We start from the raw sequence: 20,590 nt of genomic DNA, 5'->3' as shown, positions 1-20,590 counted from the left end.
GTTGTTGCAGCTTCCCACAACTCTTCGCTATGTAGCATCAGCTGCACTAGGTTGGTCTGTCTTACGGCGGTTCTGCACTTCGTGTCAAGCAGCTGGCGCTCCTCTAGGAAACGTGGACAGTAGAACATTACATGTTCCGCAGTCTCGTCATTGTCCTTACATACTGGGCATCGAGGTGAAGAAGCGTGCCGGAATTTGTGGAGGTAGCTCCTGAAACACCCGTGGCCAGAGAGCATCTGCGTGACAAAATAATCCACGTCACCATGTTTCCGGTTTATCCACATTGCTACATCGGGGATTAGCGTGAAGGTCCATCTCCCATTACAAGCGTTATTCCAAGCCGCCTGCCATCTTCGCATGGACTCCTCATTTGCCTCCTTTGGGGATATAGCACGAGTATCTGCCGCGCGTGAGCTCTGGAAATTTACGGAGTCCTCCTCTAGGGTGATGCAAAGGGGCATCATACTCGCAATTACGCATACTGCTTCATATGAGATGGTACGGTACGCGCTAGCAACGCGTATGGCCATTTTTCGGTGCACCTTATTTATAGCGTACTGGTTCTGTTTATTTCTTAGTATGTGTGCCCATACTGGTGCTGCATACCTTATATTAGAAATGGCTACGTTGGCATGTAAGCGTCTTATTGTGCTGCTTGGACCACCTATGTTGGGTGTAAATTTAGCCAACGCGTTTGCAGTTTTTGTGGCCTTTATGCAAACTTCCTCAAGGTGCTTTCGGAACTTTAATCTGTCATCTATGATAACTCCAAGGTATTTGAGGCTTCTTATAGATTCTATTTGCTTAGTGCCTACCATTATGTGCGCTTTTTGAACCTCCTTGTGGCTACTTATGAGAATAAATTCCGTTTTGGCGTGTGCTATTTCCAACTTCATTTCTCGCATCCAATAGTCAATCCTGCCGACAGCATCCGTAGACAGCAACTCGACCTCCTCTACACTATTTCCTACGACAGTCAGTGCAATATCGTCTGCAAACCCGATGACCTCAGCTCCTGTGGGTAGGGCCAGGGTTAATACTCCGTTGTACATAATGTTCCACAAGGTGGGGCCAAGTACTGATCCTTGCGGTACGCCAGCAGAGATGGTAGCTATTTGTGTGTGTGTGTGTGTGTGTGTGTGTGTGTGTGTGTGTGTGTGTGTGTGTGTGTGTGTGTGTGTGTGTGTGTGTGTGTGTGTGTGTGTGTGTGTGTGTGTGTGTGTGTGTGTGTGTGTGTGTGTGTGTGTGTGTGTGTGTGTGTGTGTAGTAGAAAGAGAGTGTGCTTTTTAATGTGTATTTGCAAGTGCGCGGGTTTGTGTTTGAAAAACGTAGCTTGCTATGGTTTCATATTGCATGGAAAGTATTCTGATAATGTGTGTTATCATGTGAGACAGCGTGCGTTTGCACTTGGATAAAAGCTAAAGTTTGCATCGACAGCAGCGCTTGTTCCTCGGAAGAAACCGCAGGTGTGCTGGTTGATGAATGTGCATGCGCAGCGATGTGAAATGGACACGCGCACAACAGCAATGAACTCGGCATTCCCTTACAGGTGTTTCTCCAGTGCACGCCATAGAAATGCCTGCGTGCATCTCTGCGTTGAACGTTGTGTGCGCATGTTAAACTTTGTGCGTACATTGAGCTGGCGCGCAGTTGTTCTTTTCAATGGGCGTTTTGTTTCATGAGCGCGGCAGTATTCGGTTCTCGATTTAAATGGGTAGACACTCACTCGCTTACTCATTGATACTTTTTATCCATACGCTTTTTTTGCTGCTCTGCAACAATGTAATTCATCACGTGTAGAAGCAGAACGCAGGCTGAGCACGGGATCAGCCGTGTCCAACTTTTTAACCAGCGCGTTCTTGACGGTCCAAGCAAGCAATGTTAGTAACAATGGGTCGAGGTAAACATTGTACCGATGATCAGCGCCATATGTTCAGAGAGAGATTGACTGTCAAACTGAGTGGATGTGCCTTCCTCGTGCTCCTGATTTTATACGCTGTTTTGCCGTGTTATTTCTGGAATCTCAACATTTGCAACAGTGGTGCTGCTGAGTTGTTCGTACTGGCTAGTGCGTGCCTTCGATTAATATAAAGCTGCCTCTGTTTATTCAACATTTTTGCCGAGAAAGTGTTTGGCTTCGTTTCTGCTCCTGTCACTCATCAGATTGTGCTGAGTCATCGTTATGCAGTGCTCAACCTGCAATGCACCCACCGATAGTGCTAATTCGGTGTCCTGTGCCGGTGTTTGTGGTTCCAAGCATCACACCCATTGCACGGGGTTGTCCCGTGATTCTACTCGTGAGCTTGGGCGTAATAATCAATTGTTGTGGTTGTGCAAAACATGTCACGAGTTTCGCATTGGCACAAATTCACTTCTCACAAGTGAGATAGCAGCCCTACTCGAATTGGTGAAAGCAGATATTCTCACCACAATTGACGCATCTCTCTCTTCTCTTAGATCGGCTATCAAGAGCGATTTGCTTCCTGAGATCCTCGCTCTCGTTGATAAGCGAGCGCTAACACCCATATTAGCTAAGCCGTCTGTTAGCAACGCATCGCGATCGCACACATCCACTAATGTATCGTCGCTCAATGCCACAAATACATCCAGAACGACTAAAACAGCTTCCGCTCGCCGTACATTTACTAACTCAACGGAGCTCACTGATGATATCCAAGCTGCGAACGATACCAACACTGTGGATGATTCTGACAACTGTAACCACTACAATCATCGTACTAAGCCGACTAGTGATGTTAGTGCTGGAAACTATCGAACAAATACACAAGCATCTTCTGATCCTGTTTTGAACCAAAACACCACCAACACGGGCATAGCCGAGAAAGTATGGTTATACTTCACGAACATCAAATCGCATGTCTCGGCTTGATGATATGCGTGTGTGGCTTAAAGCTGTGCTACCAACGGACGACATTAATGTTTACCGTCTCACGAAAAAGGGTGTGAACCTGGACTCGATGTCCTTCATATCGTTCAAAGTGAGTGTTCCTAAATCTCTTAAGGAGCTTGCGCTGCAGTCTACTATTTGGCCAGTTTCACCTACTGTTCGGGAGTTTGTTGCTCGTGGCCTACCAAAGCAACGTGTACATGAAAGGGCTCGATTTGACCCTTCTGAGCTTATTTCGCATCGTACAAATAGTGAAAATTGCTCTTCAGCTGTGCCAAAAACTACCGCTCATCCGGATAATTTTTTGGATCATCGATCGCCACCCCCACAGCGCGTGATTCTATCACCATCCCAGATGACCGAGATCCTAGAGACTATTCAACTGGAGTTTCCTCCCACACCGCCTCAGTTATCACCGGGGGTGGGGCTTCAATCACAATCCAATCTCAGCAACACGAACCGCTCACCACAGATCAGCCCGTTTGCCAAACGGATAGCTCACAATTAATAGACCCATTTGTGATATATTACCAAAATGTTCGAGGCCTTCGCACCAAATACAATGAATTGCGCCTTTCTGCGAATGAATCAGGGTTTGAAATGCTTGCCCTTACTGAAACCTGGTTAAATGAATCGATTCCATCCAACATGGTCCTTGATAGTGATGCCTACAACATATACCGCTGTGATCGAAGCAGGTTAAACAACGATCGTTCGCGTGGGGGTGGTGTGCTACTTGCATGTTCCGTTCGATATCCTTCTGTGGCACTTAACATTAATCAACCCACGCTTGAAGCTTTATGTATACGTGTTTCTTTTTCTAAGTTTCGTCTTTATGTGGGGATTGTTTATGTGCCACCGTATTTGAGCAGCGACCGCAACTATTTGGAATCCCTTTCTGCTTTCATCAGTGATGCATACATGCAAATGAAACCGAATGATCATCTTATCCTTCTGGGTGACTTCAATCAACCTGCGTTAGAGTGGTCGCTTTCTACCGCAGTAAGGCCAGATTCATCTTCAGCTATAAGACATTATGTGCCACATATTTCTTCGAATACATCCAGTTCCTGCTTTTTGGATATGTTAAACCTGCATGAACTCTATCAGCTGAACGGGGTGCATAACCATTTAAATCATTATTTGGACCTGGTGCTCTCCAACTCTGCTGCAGCTGCTTGTTGTTCTGTGTATCCTGCTTCGTCACTGCTCCTGCCCCAGGATGCCCATCATCCTGCTCTAGAAATTGCGTTACCGTCTTCTTTATTTAGGGCTAGTAGGGTTATGAATGTATTACCTTCTGCTCCTAATTCATTGAGAGTTCGTTATAATTTTCGGCTCACAGACTATCGTAAACTTAATTCAATTCTATCTCGTTCTGACTGGTCTTTTTTTTATCAATGTACATCGGTCGACGAGGCTGTCCAATCGTTTAATGCTTTGTTAACCTCTGCACTCCTTTCATGTACACCTATTTTTCGTTCCCCTCCTAATCCTCCCTGGTCCAATCGTACTCTTCGCAACCTGAAAAAGGATAGAATGAAATATCTTAGGAGGTATCGTTTGAACCGATCTGCTTTCAACTTTCGTTTATTTAAGTACGCTACCTCTGCGCATCGACTATACAACAGGGCTCGTTTTGAGGCCTATTCGAGTAGACTGCAATCGCGTTTCCGTTCTGATCCAGCATCCTTCTGGCAATTTGTTAGGATTCGAAGAGGGTGCAATACGTTACCTAATGAAATGGTACTTGATTCTCGAACTGCCTCTACGCCTGTTGAGATCTGTGAGCTATTCTCTGCACATTTTTCCGAAATGTTTGAGCCACCGGTTAGTGACCCTAACCTTATTGAGGGTGGGCTACTCTACACGCCAGAGAACTTAATTAATCTCTCCGATATTTCGGTTAGCTCTGAAACAGTTGTACAGGTGTTATTTGGGTTGAAACGTTCTTTTACTCCTGGTCCAGATGGCATTCCTGCCTCTGTTTTAATAAACTGTAAGGACGTGCTTGCTCCACACCTTGCTAAAATTTTCAACCTTTCACTTTCTCTTGGGGTTTTTCCTGCTCTTTGGAAATCCTGTTGGCTTTTTCCGGTACACAAAAAGGGATGCCGTAGCATTGTTTCTAATTATCGTGGGATAACCCAAACTTGCGCCACAGCCAAAACTTTTGAGCTATGTATCCTTCCAACCATACTTCATAGTTGTAGTTCCGCTATTAGCCCTAAACAGCATGGGTTTATGCCTGGTAGGTCTACTTCAACTAATCTCATGTCTTTTATTTCCAATATTTTTAGATCTTTTGAGGCCGGTACCCAACTTGATGCAATATACACCGACTTTCATGCTGCTTTTTATAGTTTACCTCACTCTTTATTATTAGCTAAATTGTCTAAACTTGGTTTTGGTGATGGCATTATTAGCTGGCTGTCCTCATATTTAAGTAATCGATCATGCAGGGTTAAAACCGGGTCGTACTTATCTGAGGAGTTTTTTTGTACGTCAGGTGTCCCTCAGGGTTGTGTGCTAAGTCCACTTCTGTTTTCTTTGTTCATCAATGATGTTTGTAATGTTTTACCTCCTGATGGTCATCTCCTTTATGCGGATGATATCAAAATCTTTTTACCTGTGTCTTCTTCTTCTGATTGTCTGAGACTTCAGCATTACCTCAATGCATTTGCTCATTGGTGTTCATCCAATTTACTTCGCCTGTGTCCCGAAAAATGTTCTGTTATTTCTTTCTCTCACTCTCTTTCTCCTATTTTATTTAACTATACTCTCTCTAGCGCTTCCCTCTCTCGTGTTATGTCCATCCGTGACCTTGGTATTATACTTGACTGTCGTCTTAACTTTAAACTGCAGCTTGATGAGGTGCTACTAAAAGCAAATCGAACCCTTGGGTTTATCTTACGTTTTACCTCTATTTTTAGAGATCAAAGCATCCTAAGAATCCTTTATTGTGCTTTGGTAAGGCCTATTCTTGAATATGCAAGTATCATCTGGAATCCTCCCACTATTGATGGCTGTTCGAGAATTGAAAGCATTCAGCGCCTCTTTACCAGGATTGCCTTTCGTCGTTTGTTCGGTGCTGCCTCACTACCTCCCTATGAAACGCGATTGCAGTTATTCAATCTTCACTCCTTAAGCTTCCGCCGCCAAGTGTTTCAGGCTTGTTTTATTGGTGGCTTATTACTTTCTGCTACTGATGCTCCTGATTTACTCTCGTCCATCTCGCTGTATGTTCCCTCTCGTTCTCTTCGTCCACGTGATCCTCTGTCAATTGAAACACGTCATACTCTTTATACTTTCAATGACCCTCTTCTGTCCTGTTTCAGGTTGTTTAACCACTTTTACTATCTCTTTGATTTCGACTCCTCTCTTAACTCTTTCCGTAACCGTATTTTTTCTTCTAATTCCCTTTAATTATTCTCCTTAGTTTTCTATTACTCTCTTTTTTTTTGTTTTTGTTAAGTTTATGATAGTCTCTACGCTCTACTCTTGTTTTTTTTCTTTTCTTTTTTGCTAGGTCAAGACTAGGTTAGTTAGGCTTAGTTTTTCATGAATTTTTTTGTTTATTTGTTAGTATTAAATTAGTTTTAAGTCTATTATATTTAGCCTTGATGGCGGATATTGTATGAAATAAATGAAATGAAATATAATAAAGCGACTGGCGGCTGCTGGCATTAAGCGCAAAACGATCGAGTTTGTAATGGAACGATCGCGCACTTTTGTCGCAAACGCGCTTCGGACATTCGAAATGTGTTTGGACAACCGAAACGCGCTTGGACAACTGAAACGCGCTTGGACAACCGAAACGCGCAAGTCAACCGGACGTCCTCAGAAGACCACGGCGAAAGAAGACCGTAAAGTTGTTAATAGATCGAAAAAACACTGATCGCGAGGGCGGTGGTTCTGCTTATTACATCAAAAACCTTACCCAAAACACAGAAAAACTACTAACAAATCTATACGAAACGACATACTTGTGAAACAAACACACACACACCAATACACATTCAAACATACACACACACACACACACACACACACACACATGCACACACACACACACACACACATATTCACACACATACACACACACACACACACACACACACAAACACAAACACACAAACCACACATAAACCTGTCCCAACAGGTGCATGCTGCGTTGAAAACACCAGGGTTCTATCTTTATGTCCGATACTGTATGTAGAGTTTAGATTGAAAAGAAAACGTTTGTTCAATTTATGTGTTGTGTTTTTTTTTTAGAATGGCTCCATCACGTAATTTGAAAACGTACACCGAAGATGCGATTAGCGACTGTATTAATTCTATTAATGCCGGTAAAACATTGTACGCTGCCTGTAAGGAATTTGGTATCCCAATGTCCACCATCCGTTACAGAATAAGTGGTAATTGGAGAAATAAGTTTAAACCGGGTCCACAGTCTGTACTATCAGCAGATGAGAAACAAAACATTGCTGACTGGTTGAACGAAATGCAGGATCGTGGATTTCCAGTCACTCGAAGAGTTTTGCTCTTTAAGTTAAAAGAATTTCTAGAAGCTAATCCAGATCGAGTGACTCCTTTTCGTAACAACAAACCGGGTAAGAAGCGTATGAGTCAGTGTTTAAATACCAATAATTTACAATATCTCCTCACTTCAGGTCGCAAATGGTTACGCGGCTTTATGAGGCGCAACAACAGTTTTTCCTTCCGTATGCCGGAAGCTTTGTCTAGTGCTAGTAGCCGAGTTAGTGAGAAAGATATCCGCGGATCGTTTAATTTGATAGATGGTTGGCTAACTGAGAATGGAATGCGAGAAATATTGAATGATCCAGCTAGAATTTTTAACGCAGACGAAACCTCATTTTTCCTTCATCCAAAATCAAAAGAGGTTATTGCTCGTACTGGTTCCCGCAATGTTTACGAAGCAGAGCAAGCTGCTGCCGAACATAATGTAACAGTTATGTTTGCATTCGGAGCCATTTTATTGTACATCCTGCCAATACTGCCAGGTAAACGTTTGCGTTACTGCCAGGTGAACGTGTGATACTGTGATACTGCCAGGTAAACGTTTGCGGCAAGAGTTAGTGCAAAGTTTTCCTTCCGAATGGGGTCTTGGTCAAAGCGAACGCGGTTGGATGGATTCTCCTAATTTTAAAGGATTTATTCATAAAATATTTCACCCTTTTGTCATCAAACAAGGGGTGAAATTTCCTATAATATTATGGCCATTTCATGGCCATGCATCGCACAATGCACTAGAAGTAGCCGAGCTCTGCAAATCACTGAGCATAATTTTGATATGCCTATATCCTAATACCACACATATTACACAGCCCGCAGACGTGGCTATATTTAAGCCATTAAAAAACGAATGGAAGCGTGCAGTAGAAGGTTGGAGATTGAAAAATCAAGGTTGTGCTCTTAACATCTTGCACTTTGGGCCAGTTTTATGTGAGGCTATTGAAAAAGGAATTCAAAAGCCATCGATTATCAATGGTTTTCGGGCATGCGGATTGCATCCATCTGATGCTAATGCGGTAGACTATTCCAAGTGCATTGCCAAGACAGCAGCTGCTTTTAAAGTTGAACATTCTGAAGTTGATGACTCTTGCGAAGCTCTTCATACATCAATTATGGAGCCAAATAGCACAGCTAGACAGGAAGATAGCGGTGAGGACAACGTCAAAATAAGCATAGAACGTATAATTGAGGCATACGACCTGATTGGTGTTGATATGAGATCTAAAATCGAAGGAGACCTCTTGTCTTGTGAACCTCTTGTCTCGTGAAGAACGTGTCATTCGATTTTTTTTACAGAGAATTTGTTCGTCCTCATGTTGTATTCGATCAACAAAGATCTCCAATGAATATCTTTGAGACCAATTCTACGGACATCGATGTAAGCAAATGTGAAATTGTTCACATTGAAGACAGTGAAATGTTGCCAAATATATTGCCTTTAAATGAATATCTATTCGATCAACCACGAACTGGCAATATTATGTTAGAACAGCCTAAGGATTTCGAGCATGGTAAGTAAAAAACTGACGTTTGCAAAAAAAAATTGCCAAACGAACTATAGAACATTTTCCCAACTGATATTAATTTTGTAATTACAGTGGAGATAGACATCTTGGACGGACATAATACTACACTTAGCCTGCCCGAGGTATTAACTCTACCGCCAACGCCGCGTCGTAGTATTAAACATCGAAATTACAAAACAAATATTCACCCCGTACTAACGGCTGGAGAGCGTACGGAGGCAATCCGCCAGAAAAAAGAACAAAAAGAGAAAGAGGAGCAACTAAGAAAAAGAAAGGCTGAAGAACGCCGAGAAGCCAAAGAAAAAAGAGAAGAAGCAAAACGGGCAAGATTGGAGGAACGCGAAAAACATAAGAAAGGAGGAAAACCAAAAAAATCAAAGCAAAACAAAAACCAGAACTAGTTATGATTAGCAATTAATGAATTTGACTTCTACATAGATTATAGATTATGATATTTTTGGTTCTTGTGTGTAGAATTAAGACTACCTACTTGCCACTAAAAAAAATCTTTTACTCTTGAATAAAAAAAAAAAATGGTTTATAAAATGGAAAAACTACTTTATTTCTTTTTTGCGATCAAATTCAACTGAAATGAATACTAATGGGTACGGAACACTATAGCCATAATGGGTACCTAAAGATGCAATTGTTATTTAATTTTTTCCCGATTTCTATGAACAGTGAGTCAAAATAAAAAATATCCACATGTTCTACACATTTAAGGCTTCCAGAAAATGATCAGTTTTTTGCAATGCACCTCATAAATTATTTTTACCGCAGTAAAATCGGTATCTTGATGACATATTACATCCATAATTGGTACACTTACCCTATTTTAATTGAAAAATCTTACACGAAACTTATTTTAAACACTCAGAATTCCTGCGCTATGCCACGTCAACCACCAGGATCGTGCTGAAAGTGTAATCAGGTTGGGCATGCTGCTCGAAGCAGTCCAAATTAAATCATCATCCTATGGACTGCCGCGCATTTTCAAGATCAGGGTAATGAAGATCAGGGTACAACTTAAGAAGAGTTTGAACAGGCGAGTGTTGCCTTCGAAAATCAAAATGATCAGAGCTATATGTTGACATGCGTGCGTACACTTTTTGATACAGGAAGCCCAGTTAGCTTTACCGACTCTACTATAGTTCCTAACACTTTTGTAAAACTACTGTGATACCAAGGTATCAGGGTATCGGAAACCAGATGATTGCTGCCTGTGGAGAGGTGTCATGTAAAATATATCTGCGAAAGGATGAGGCAGTATATACATTAATTATCCTTCACCGCTGGACATAAAAATAGGAAAAAAATTTGTGTGTGTTTTTTTTTTTTTTGTTTTTGGCTCAATGCATGCGCTAGATGTGTCATCGACAAGAGTGCGAGGCGTACTGAAGTTGCAATCGCCGATTTTTGCCTTTTATACTCCCATTTTTGATGCGCTACTAACCTGAGTTACGAGTGCCGATGACGTGTCGAGGCAGTATAAAAGGAGAGCCAAATCGTTTTGCACTTCATTCTTCAGTCAGTGGTCAAGGTGTAAGGTTGCTGTTAAAAAATTCCACAAAATCATCATGGGTCGCGGTAAGCACTGCACACCAGAGGGGCGGAAACACATTCAGGGGCTGTTTCGTGAGAACGTCCCAATCAAGACAATCTGCAAGGCGTTCGGCCGTTCGCGGACGTTTGTGGACAACGCCATTCGTAGCAAGGCTACGGGTAAGTCGACCGGTCGTCCGCGAAAAACTACGGCTAACGTTGACGCGCAGATTGTTGAAAAGGTCAGGGCGGACCCTTTCACTACTTGCACTCGCATCAAGCAGGAGCTTGGATTGCAAGTTTCGTCGAAGACGGTGTTTCGCCGTTTACACGCGGCTGGGTTCTGTGCCCGGAGACCACGGAAGATTCGGAATCTGCAGCCGCACCACGTAGAAGCGCGCATTCGGTTTGCCGAAGAACATCTAACTGCATCCATCACTTGGTGGATAAAAATATTTTTTTCGGATGAGTCCAGAATCAATCTGGATGCTTCGGACGGCATAAAATACGTCTGGCGCCTTCCCAATCAGGCGTATCATCCGAAAAACACGATAAAAACCCTTAGTCACGGAACCGGCCACGTAATGGTGTGGGGTTGCTTCTCCTGGCACGGTCCGGGTCCTTTGGTCCGTATCATCGGGACACTGGACTCGGAAGGGTACAGAAAAATACTTAGTCGTAAGATGTTGCCATACGCTCGACAAAAAATTGGCGACGAAGAGCATTACATCTTTCAGCATGATAACGACTCAAAGCACACATCACGAACAGTTAGATGTTATTTGGCAAACCAGGATGTGCAAGTTCTACTAGTGATGGGCGTTTCGGAGCGCACCAACGGCTCCGGAGCCGTCTCCGGACTAACGGCTCCGGAGCCGGCTCCGACGTTTTCCCGGAGCCGGCTCCGCTCCGACGGCTCCGGAGCCGGCTCCGCACCAACAGCTCCGGAGCCGGCTCCACACCAACGGCTGCGGAGCCGGCTTCAGGCCCACCGTTCCGGAGCCGGCGACGAATAAACGGCTCCAGACCAACGGCTCGTTAGTTCGGATAATATATATCGAATATATCTTCTCACACGTGTGGAAACCAATACACGATGTGATTGCAGTATTGACATGCATGACGTTGTGTAGCATTCGTTGGTCTCGCCTTTCTTAACAATATTGAAAAGTCATCGATGTTTTTTTTGGTAAATTCTTTTAAACATAACCTACTCCGCTATTTACGGATTTTCACGATTAAAACTTCATTGAAAAAGTTATTTTGGTCCTTTGTGTTAAAACCGGCTCCGGAGACGTTGGAGCGGAGCCGTGGGTGCGGAGCCGGCTCCGGAGCCGGCTCCGAAATTGTCTGGAGCCGGTCGGAGCCTCCAGACCAACGGCTCCGAACCAACGGTTCAATAAAGACATCATTGTATGATAGCGTAATAAAAAAACGAATATATCTTCTCACACGTGTGGAAACCAATACACGATGTGATTGCAGTATTGACATGCATGACGTTGTGTAGCATTCGTTGGTCTCGCCTTTCTTAACAATATTCAAAAGTCATCGATGTTTTTTTTGATAAATTCTTTTAAACATGACCTACTCCGCTATTTACGGATTTTCACGATTGAAACTTCATTGAAAAAGTTATTTTGGTCCTTTGTGTTAAAACCGGCTCCGGAGTCGGCTCCGGTGTCGGAGCGGAGCCGGCTCCGAAATTGTCTGGAGCCGGTCGGAGCCGGCTCCGGCTTCGGAGCCGTTTTGCCCATCACTAAGTTCTACCGTGGCCTGCGTAGAGTCCTGACCTCAATCCGATTGAAAATCTGTGGTCAATTCTTAAGGACAAGCTCAAGAACCAGCATGCATCCTCAACACTACAACACTAAGCTTCTCTTAATTGCAGTTTTCGAACTCCCATACAAAGGACAATATTGTTGTTGTAGAATACAACACTTCGACACTCGGTGTGAAGTGCAGTTTACACTCGCGTTGAAACCCCGCACAACAAATTCGAGCAGTCGCATTGACGCCTCGCAATTGCCCATAGTTTAGTCGCTCATAGCCCCAGTGACCTCACATGAAAGCAGGTTGTGAGAGTAAGCAGTTTTTCTGCCCTTAGTTTTAGCAGTTATAATTAGAGCACCTCGCGAATAGTGCTAACAGCGCAAATTATAGCTTGTTAGTAGTAGTAGTAGTAGTATTTATTTATACATAAACTTAATTTTCTTCACAATTCATTACATTGGTTCTGGTCGCTTAATTCCATTATTCGCACCTTAACTCAATACTAGCTCTTTCCTTTCTTGTGCTATGCCATTTTGAAATTAATTATTATGGGATGATTATGGAGGATGATCCAACCTTTGGGAAAAATTGACAAAAAACCCTGGTACCTGTTTATTTTTCTATTATTTTTAAATTTCCTTCTTACGTAACTAACGAATTATTCTACGTTCTTAGGTATTTAACTATTCTCTAATTAATACTTATACTAACTTATTTTATTTACGTCTAAAGTAGTTCATTGTGTTTCCCTTAGTCTTAGTTGTCTGTCATTATATTTAGCCATAGTATTTTTTATGTATTCAAACAAACTCGGTAAATTTGCTAGTCTGTGTACATCTGTTGTTCTATGCCAAGGTGGTAAATTAAGGATCCGTTTTAGACATTTGTTCTGAAATATTTGCAGCTTCGTTATATGAGAAATAGCACAGTTTCCCCACACTGAGGATGCGTACACAATAATTGGTCTAATGATTGTTTTGTAGAGTAAAAACTGGTTCTTTCTGCTAAGTTTTGATTTTCTGTTTATAAAACAGTACAATACTTTCATTGCTTTTTCACCACTTATTTGTTTTTGCTCAGTGTGGTATTTGAAGGTTAGCCTTTTATCAAGATTTATACCTAAGTACTTTACATTGTTGCTCCATGCAATTTCCAAGTTGTTTATTTTTAGGTTTGTATTAGGTTTTTTCCTGGCACTTGTGAAACGGGTAAAGTATATAGCCTCTGTCTTATTTTCATTTAGTTTTAGTTTCCATTTAGTGCAATAACCAACGTATTTTTTAATGCCATGATTTAAGTTTTGTAATATAGTCCTAGGGTAACGGGCTGAGGACGATATAGCAAAATCGTCAGCAAAAGCAAAACGTTTTGCTGATTTCATTGGGGGAATATCCGATATGAAAATGTTGAACAAGCAAGGTGACAAAACGCTGCCCTGTGGTAAACCGGCAGGGAGGGTGTATGGCTCTGAGTATTTTGATTTCACTTGAATTATACACTTTCGGTTTAAGAGAAAGGATTCAATCAAGAGAATATCTTTGGGAGGAAATTTTAATTGAATAAGCTTATAAATTAGACCTTGGTGCCACACGGTGTCGTAGGCTTTTTCTAGATCGAGAAGTACTAATCCTGTTGATTTCTTTAGGCATCGTTGCACTTTAACTGTTTTTGTTAATCGGTTCAATTGATCTGTGGTTGAAAGACCTTTTTGGAATCCAAATTGATATGATGGAATGATGTTATTGTTTTGAACATGTGTTAAGATGCGTTTACCTATAAGTTTTTCATAAATTTTTGATAAGCCACTTAGTAAGCTTATTGGCCTATAGTTTGCTGGATTACTAGGATCTTGGTTGGGTTTTTTAATTGGGACTATTTTTGCAGTTTTCCAGGCATTAGGAAAATAGTTTAATTTGTAGCAGCAATTAAATATAAATGATAGGTAGATAATTGCCTTCTTAGAAAGTTGTTTTAAACAGCGGTTGTTGATTTTATCACAACCGGTAGATTTTTTTGTTTTTAGTTTTTTGATTATGGTTTGAATATGTTTGGGCTTGCAAAATAGAGTTGGGTCTGTATTTGGTACCAAGAGTTGCCAGGCTTTAAAAGCATGCACTGTTTGGTTCACTTGATTTTCTATTGAACTTTTTTGTGAGTGGGTGATGTTATGCGCTTTTTCAAAATTTGTTTTGATAGCTTCACATTTTTCTTTGTCAGTTAAGTATGCTTTATCATTGGATCTTAGGGGAGGGATAATTTTACAATCGGATTTCATTATTTTTATGAATTTCCAGAGTCTATCATTGTTTTTGCCTTTGTTCATTTTGGATAAATTACTCTGCCATGCAGTGTTGCGAGTTTTTTTAATGTCGTTCTTGATTTCATTAGCTAAAGCGTTGTACCAAGATTTAAGATATAAACACCTTCTATTTCTCTGCCATTGTTTTCTGATCAAGTTTCTTTGTTTAATTTTATTTAAAATTATGTCGGGAAGGATTATTTTATAGTGGTCAGGTGTTTTTAATGGGACCGATAAGTCATGTGCATTACTTATTAAGTTGGTAAAGTATTCAATTAATAAATCAATTTGTGAATGATCTGTTATTATTTGCAAATTTGTATTAGTAACATTTAACTTACTATCAACGAATTTTCTAAACTCTTTCCAATTTGCGTGTTGGTAATCCGGAATGCTTTGATGATTACGGACATATATTTTTGATGTACTAACTTCAAAACCAACTGGAAGATGATCGGAGTCAAAATTCGTGATAGTTTGAAATGCAGAAAAATCATGGTGAATGTTTGTAATAGCAAGATTATTATTATTATTATTATTATTATTTATTCCGAAAGTTATCCAGCTGGCATAAGCTTACATAACATACTTATTTCTATAGTTAATGCTAAAGAACAGTGCTAACAAAAACGCATCAAAAAACATAACAAGTTTAACTGTCAATCAACCAAATAAAAATAAAGAAAACAACATAAACTGTGGAAGCGTCATATTAAGCTATGTAAAAAGGTCCGTAAATTGTTTAAGTTTGAGTTCAAGTCGACATTGTTTCCTAGCGAGTTATAAGCACTTAACATTTTTAATAAAGGATCGTTTGATCCAAAATTAGTCGATCTGAATTCTATGTTAAATAATGTCCTGGTTCTTAACATTCTACTGGGGGCCTGAAAGTTCAATTTACTCAGAATTGACGGGGCGTCTAAAGATCCGGTAACAAGTTTGTGTATAAATAAGCACTGTGCCGTCTTTCTTCTATGTTGCAGAGGTTCTAGTCCAAATAGCAGGCACCTTGTACGGTAAGAGGGACAAACAGAATTACGAGACCATGGGAGACGGTAAAACAATGAACGAGTGAGCTTACGTTGAACCGATTCTAGCCTATCTATTAAATATTGCTGTGTCGGAGTCCAAATAATACTAGCGAATTCTAAGGTAGGACGGACAATTGCACAATACAGAGCTTTTATACTGAATGGATCTTTGAAGTCTTTCGCAACACGCAAAATGAATCCTAACAAACGGAAGGCTTTTGAAAGTATTGCTTCATAGTGGTTCTGTAACGTAAGTCTGCTATCTAAATGGACGCCTAAATCGCGAATCACATTTTTACGCGGCACTGATCTATCATCAATTTTATAATCGTAAACAATGGGGGTTCTTTTTCTAGTTTAGGATATAACAGAGCATTTAGATATGTTGAGACGCATACAATTTGATTTACACCATGAGTTAAATCGAGTTAAGCAGTTTTGAAGGGTAAAACAATCGGTTTGATCTGATATCGGTAGAAACATTTTCATATCATCTGCATAAAACAATTTTTCGCAATCTGGTATAACATAAATAACATCGTTTATGAAAATGTTAAAAAGAATAGGTCCGAGAGTACTGCCTTGTGGAACCCCGGACGTGTTGGTGAATGGTGCAGATATAGAGGAGGAAATATTCACTGTTATATGCCTATCACTTAAATAACAGGAGAGCCAATGAACTAGCGCCCCATTTACTCCGTAGCTTGATAGTTTTGAAATTAGCATTGAATGATTTACGGAGTCAAAGGCAGCACTGAAGTCGGTGTAGATTACGTCTACCTGTTTACCATTGTCCATTGCAGGATAGCAGGTGCTCAATAAAGAGAGAAGGTTTGTTTCAATTGAGCGGTTGGGTAGAAAGCCGTGCTGATCATTGGAGATTATATTTTTAAAACCACTTGATAGGTGTTTCGAAATGGTGATCTCAAAAATTTTGCTGACTGCACATAACATATAAATACCACGGTAATTACATATGTCATTTCTATTTCCATTTTTGTAAACCGGGAACATGAATGAAGATTTCCATGCTTGAGGGAAGCGTTTCTGCTGCAAAGACTTGTTGAACAATGTGGTCAAGACAGGAGTTAAAGCATCTCTGCAGCGTTTGAAAATAGCACTGGGTATAGCGTCAGGCCCAGTAGCGAATGAAAGCTTCAACTCGTTGATAGCCGAGGCAATGTCAGCTTCAGACAGAACAGGAAGAGGAATGTCGGCAGCATCAGGTATATGGTTGGACGTAACAGCATTAGTGACTGGCGGCGAGTTACTCACGTATGTTGATGAAAAGTAATCAGCAAATGCTTGACTGATTTCAACATTACCGGTGTACGATCTTCCGTTCAGAAGCATCATTGATGGAAGTCTGTTACTATCTCGTTTTTGTCGAGCAAAACTAAAAAACGTTCTTGGATCCCTTTTAAATCGGTTTTCTATTTTTCTTACGTAGTTGGCGTAGGCTCGGCGATTAAGTGTCTGGTACAGACGGGCAGCTTTAATAAATATTCTTCTATTGACCTCGTTCTTATGTTGACGGAACATTTTATGGAGTCTTTTTTTCTGTTTTCTCAAGTCTTTTAACCGTGAGTTAGACCAGGGTGGCTTGGTTGGGGTCCGATAACGAGGGACAAACTGATCGTAAAAGCTTGTGATTTTATTTGTAAACGACAAAATGTTTTGATTGAGATCCGGGTCTCTGGTGATATGGCTCCAGTCAACGTTGGTAAGGGCCGATGAGAGACCTATAAAATTCGTCTTTCGGAAGTTCCGACTCTGAATATTTGAAGTATGTTGTGGTGTTGTAGTGTGATTTGATTCAGAAAATAGGCGGAGAGCAATCACCGGGTGGTAGGAGTCTGGTTGAATCCAAGGGTCAAGAACGAGCTCCAACTTTAATAAGTGGTAAGGAATCCCATCATCAGCCAAAATAAGGTCCAGTATAGAACCATGGGGATTCATGTAGCAGTTTAGTTGAGACAGTCTTGCATAGTTAAATTCATCGAGGAGAACTGAACAGGAAGGATTAATCCGGGATTCCGATGTATTTAAAACTGCAACACTTTCATTGGATGTGCTCCATACGAGCTGAGACTGATTGAAATCCCCCATAAGGATCATTGTATCATCGGTATATTTATCCCGCACACACCGAAGAGTGGAGCATAAAGCATTTATTGTGTGGGTGTCGTTGCAACGATCCGGTGCAAGGTAGATAGCACCAACTATAAGAGAATTCGTAGGGGTTCTCAATTGAATCCACAGACTCTCAGTTATGTTTGAAAGAGGAGTGCAAGGGCTAGAGGCAATTTTTTTTTAACTGCAATAAGAACTCCCCCTCCTCTTGTCTTTGTACTATTAGTAGTGGAACGATCGGTACGGTAAACTGTGAAGCGGTTGTCGTCAAAAAGCATCGTCGAGGAAATAGCATGGTCGAGCCATGTTTCAGTTAAAACTATAACGTCATATTCTGATTCATAACTTGCTGCATATAAATCAGCTGTTTTAGTGCGTAGCCCACGCACATTTTGATAATATATCGAAAGTTCACTCAGGGGAGGCTGCGAGTGTGTGATCGTTGGGAGAGTGTCGGAGAGCGAAACAGTATGATGTTCGGTGTTCGGGTTGTTCTCTTCGGGTGTGAGAGTGTTCGGGACGATCTGTGATCTCATAGTCATTCTGGTGAGTTGTATAGGGTATGTGGCGTAAAAAAATCGTTGATTTTTTTATTACGGAACTCAAATTCGGCATATACGAAACCGCGGGGCCAAGTTGCAGGTGAAAGTGCTTTATTCTTAAGTGCATTTGGGAGACTGACCTTGAAGGAGATGAATCGAAGCGTTGCAGGATCACGATCACGAGGAAGTATTTTTTTTACCATACAATTTTTATTTTCAAGGCGATTGGTAATAAAAGTTGTCATATCTTCTTCAGTAACGTGCGGTGCGATGTGAGTGACAAACAACCATACTCGTGACTCAACATTTGGAACGAAGCCTTCAAACGATGAACTTGCATCAGTTGCTGCACCGGTAAGCAATGCGTTTCGATGATGAAAGGAATGATTAGCCGAAGCTGCACTGTCAACACCGATTCTTCGTTGTGTTTGTTCGCGTGGTGAAGTAGATGAAAGAGTGTGAGTGATATTGCGTGTATGAGAGCATCCAGGCAGCATTTCCGAAGAGCTCGTGGTGTTGTGAATAGTTTTGACGGGATGGACAGGCGTAGTGTTCAGTGTAGTAGTGGAAGCCAATCTTTCGTTGAACTGTGAAGTGTTAGTGGCATGGTTCCTAGTGAGTGTGTGAGGATATTCGGAATGGTTTGTGCGTATTCGTAGATCAATCTCTGCAATCATTTCTCTCTTCAACTCATTTAGTAGGTGAGATATTTCGTTCTTCATCTCACTAATCATTTTGATGAGGCGGGGTGCCTTCTCACCAAGAACCAAGCCATTATCGGAGTTGTTGTTGGTGCACATATTGCAAATCCAAACAATATTATTGCTATGAGAAACACTTTTTATGCTCGATTTTGGCATTTTCAGACACTTTGGATGGAAAGCCTGTTTGCACGAAGAGATGTTCAAGTTACCGCCACATATGATAACTGCTTCCTCGGTGTCCAGTGAGCAAATCCGGCAGTGTGTCATGGTGAATTGACGAGCAGTAGCACGACGCAGAGCACGACGAAAACAGGAAACTAAACCCGAAATAGACCGATTTTAATGCCACTAATCAAGTGTTACAGCACACCACTGCAGCCAACTCTCTACTTTCAGAATCCTCAAACTAGTGAATACTACAAGCGCGATCACAACAACGCAAATATTATCTGATTTGTACGGAGCAAACTCAAGCACGACCGTTCACCGCAAACGTCAAACGCACTGACGATCAAGATCAAGGGTAGATGGTGAGCGCTTAGCATCACACGGATAATAAGTTGGGCTCTGCGGATGATAAATTGAAAAATTTCCTTTTTGTACTTCTTCAAAAAGGGTTTTTCCCATCCTATTTGACTTTACACAATTCCACAGCTGGTGCCGCGCGTTAAAGTCTCCACAAATAATAAATTTTCCTGGAATATTGCATAGAGCTATAATGTCTCGTCTAAAACTATTGCAGTCTGAATTGGATCCAGGATTATAAACAGATACAACATTAAATTTACCAGCTTGCGTTGATACACTAATACCAACAGCCTCTATCTTCTTTAGTTTAGGCAGTTGTAAAACTTCGTGATTTAATTGCTTAGAAATTATGATTGCAACACCTCCTTTCTCGCCTACTGTTCTATCAAATCTGTATATCGAGTAATTGGGATGTGAGAATCTAATATTTGGTTTTAGGAATGTTTCACAGATAGCTGTTATCATAATATTTTCCTTCAATAGATAGTTGAAAAACTCGGTTTGCTTGTTAGTAATGCTATTGGCATTCCAATATAATATTCGAAGTTTATCTACACTATACATTTTTGAAACAGTATTTAGCTGTGATTTGGACTATCACAGAAATTAGGTCTTTCTTAGATTTGCACTTTGATAGATGTACAAACACATCCTCCACAATCTGTCATATTTCATCTAGGTTAATGTCACTAAGGTTAGACTTATTGTTTTCATTATTATTGAGCTGGTTTGCGTAACTCGTAGAGTTACGATAGTTCGTGTTTGTGCGACTAACCTGTGGTAGCGATGGGAAACTTTCACTAGTTAATTGAAAACTTGGTTTGGGAGCTGATCGTGTCGTGGGTTTGTTAACCTTACGGGCAGGGCATCCGTGGAAGCTAGCGGTATGATGTTCTCCGCAATTTGCACATCGAAGTTTAGTCGGTGCTATTTTGCCGTCTGGATTGGTAGTTGTTTTGCTCAGAGGGCACATGTTAGACGCATGTGGCTCAGCACACTTCACACATACCGGTACACGGAAACAGTTTGCTTCTCCATGCCCATATTGCTGACAATTTCTACACTGTA

The 20,590-nt window shown here is 41.2% G+C and overlaps 1 protein-coding gene across 1 annotated transcript; it reads right to left on the bottom strand.

The window, feature by feature from the left end:
• Positions 1–18,115: 18,115 nt before the first annotated feature.
• LOC133393890 (uncharacterized) lies at positions 18,116–20,350 on the bottom strand. The gene has a single exon (XM_061660844.1). The coding sequence runs from the start codon at positions 19,259–19,261 to the stop codon at positions 18,287–18,289; it is 975 nt and encodes a 324-aa protein (XP_061516828.1). The 5' UTR covers positions 19,262–20,350; the 3' UTR covers positions 18,116–18,286.
• Positions 20,351–20,590: the final 240 nt, after the last annotated feature.

Source organism: Anopheles gambiae, chromosome 3, assembly GCF_943734735.2.
Source record: "Anopheles gambiae chromosome 3, idAnoGambNW_F1_1, whole genome shotgun sequence".
In the NCBI taxonomy this organism is placed as follows: domain Eukaryota; kingdom Metazoa; phylum Arthropoda; class Insecta; order Diptera; family Culicidae; genus Anopheles; species Anopheles gambiae.
This window is presented reverse-complemented; position numbering and strand designations above follow the sequence as displayed.

What these genes read in the sequence shown, in the direction of transcription:
- LOC133393890 (XM_061660844.1), bottom strand. Translation starts at nt 19,261, where the DNA reads ATGACACACTGCCGGATTTGCTCACTGGACACCGAGGAAGCAGTTATC.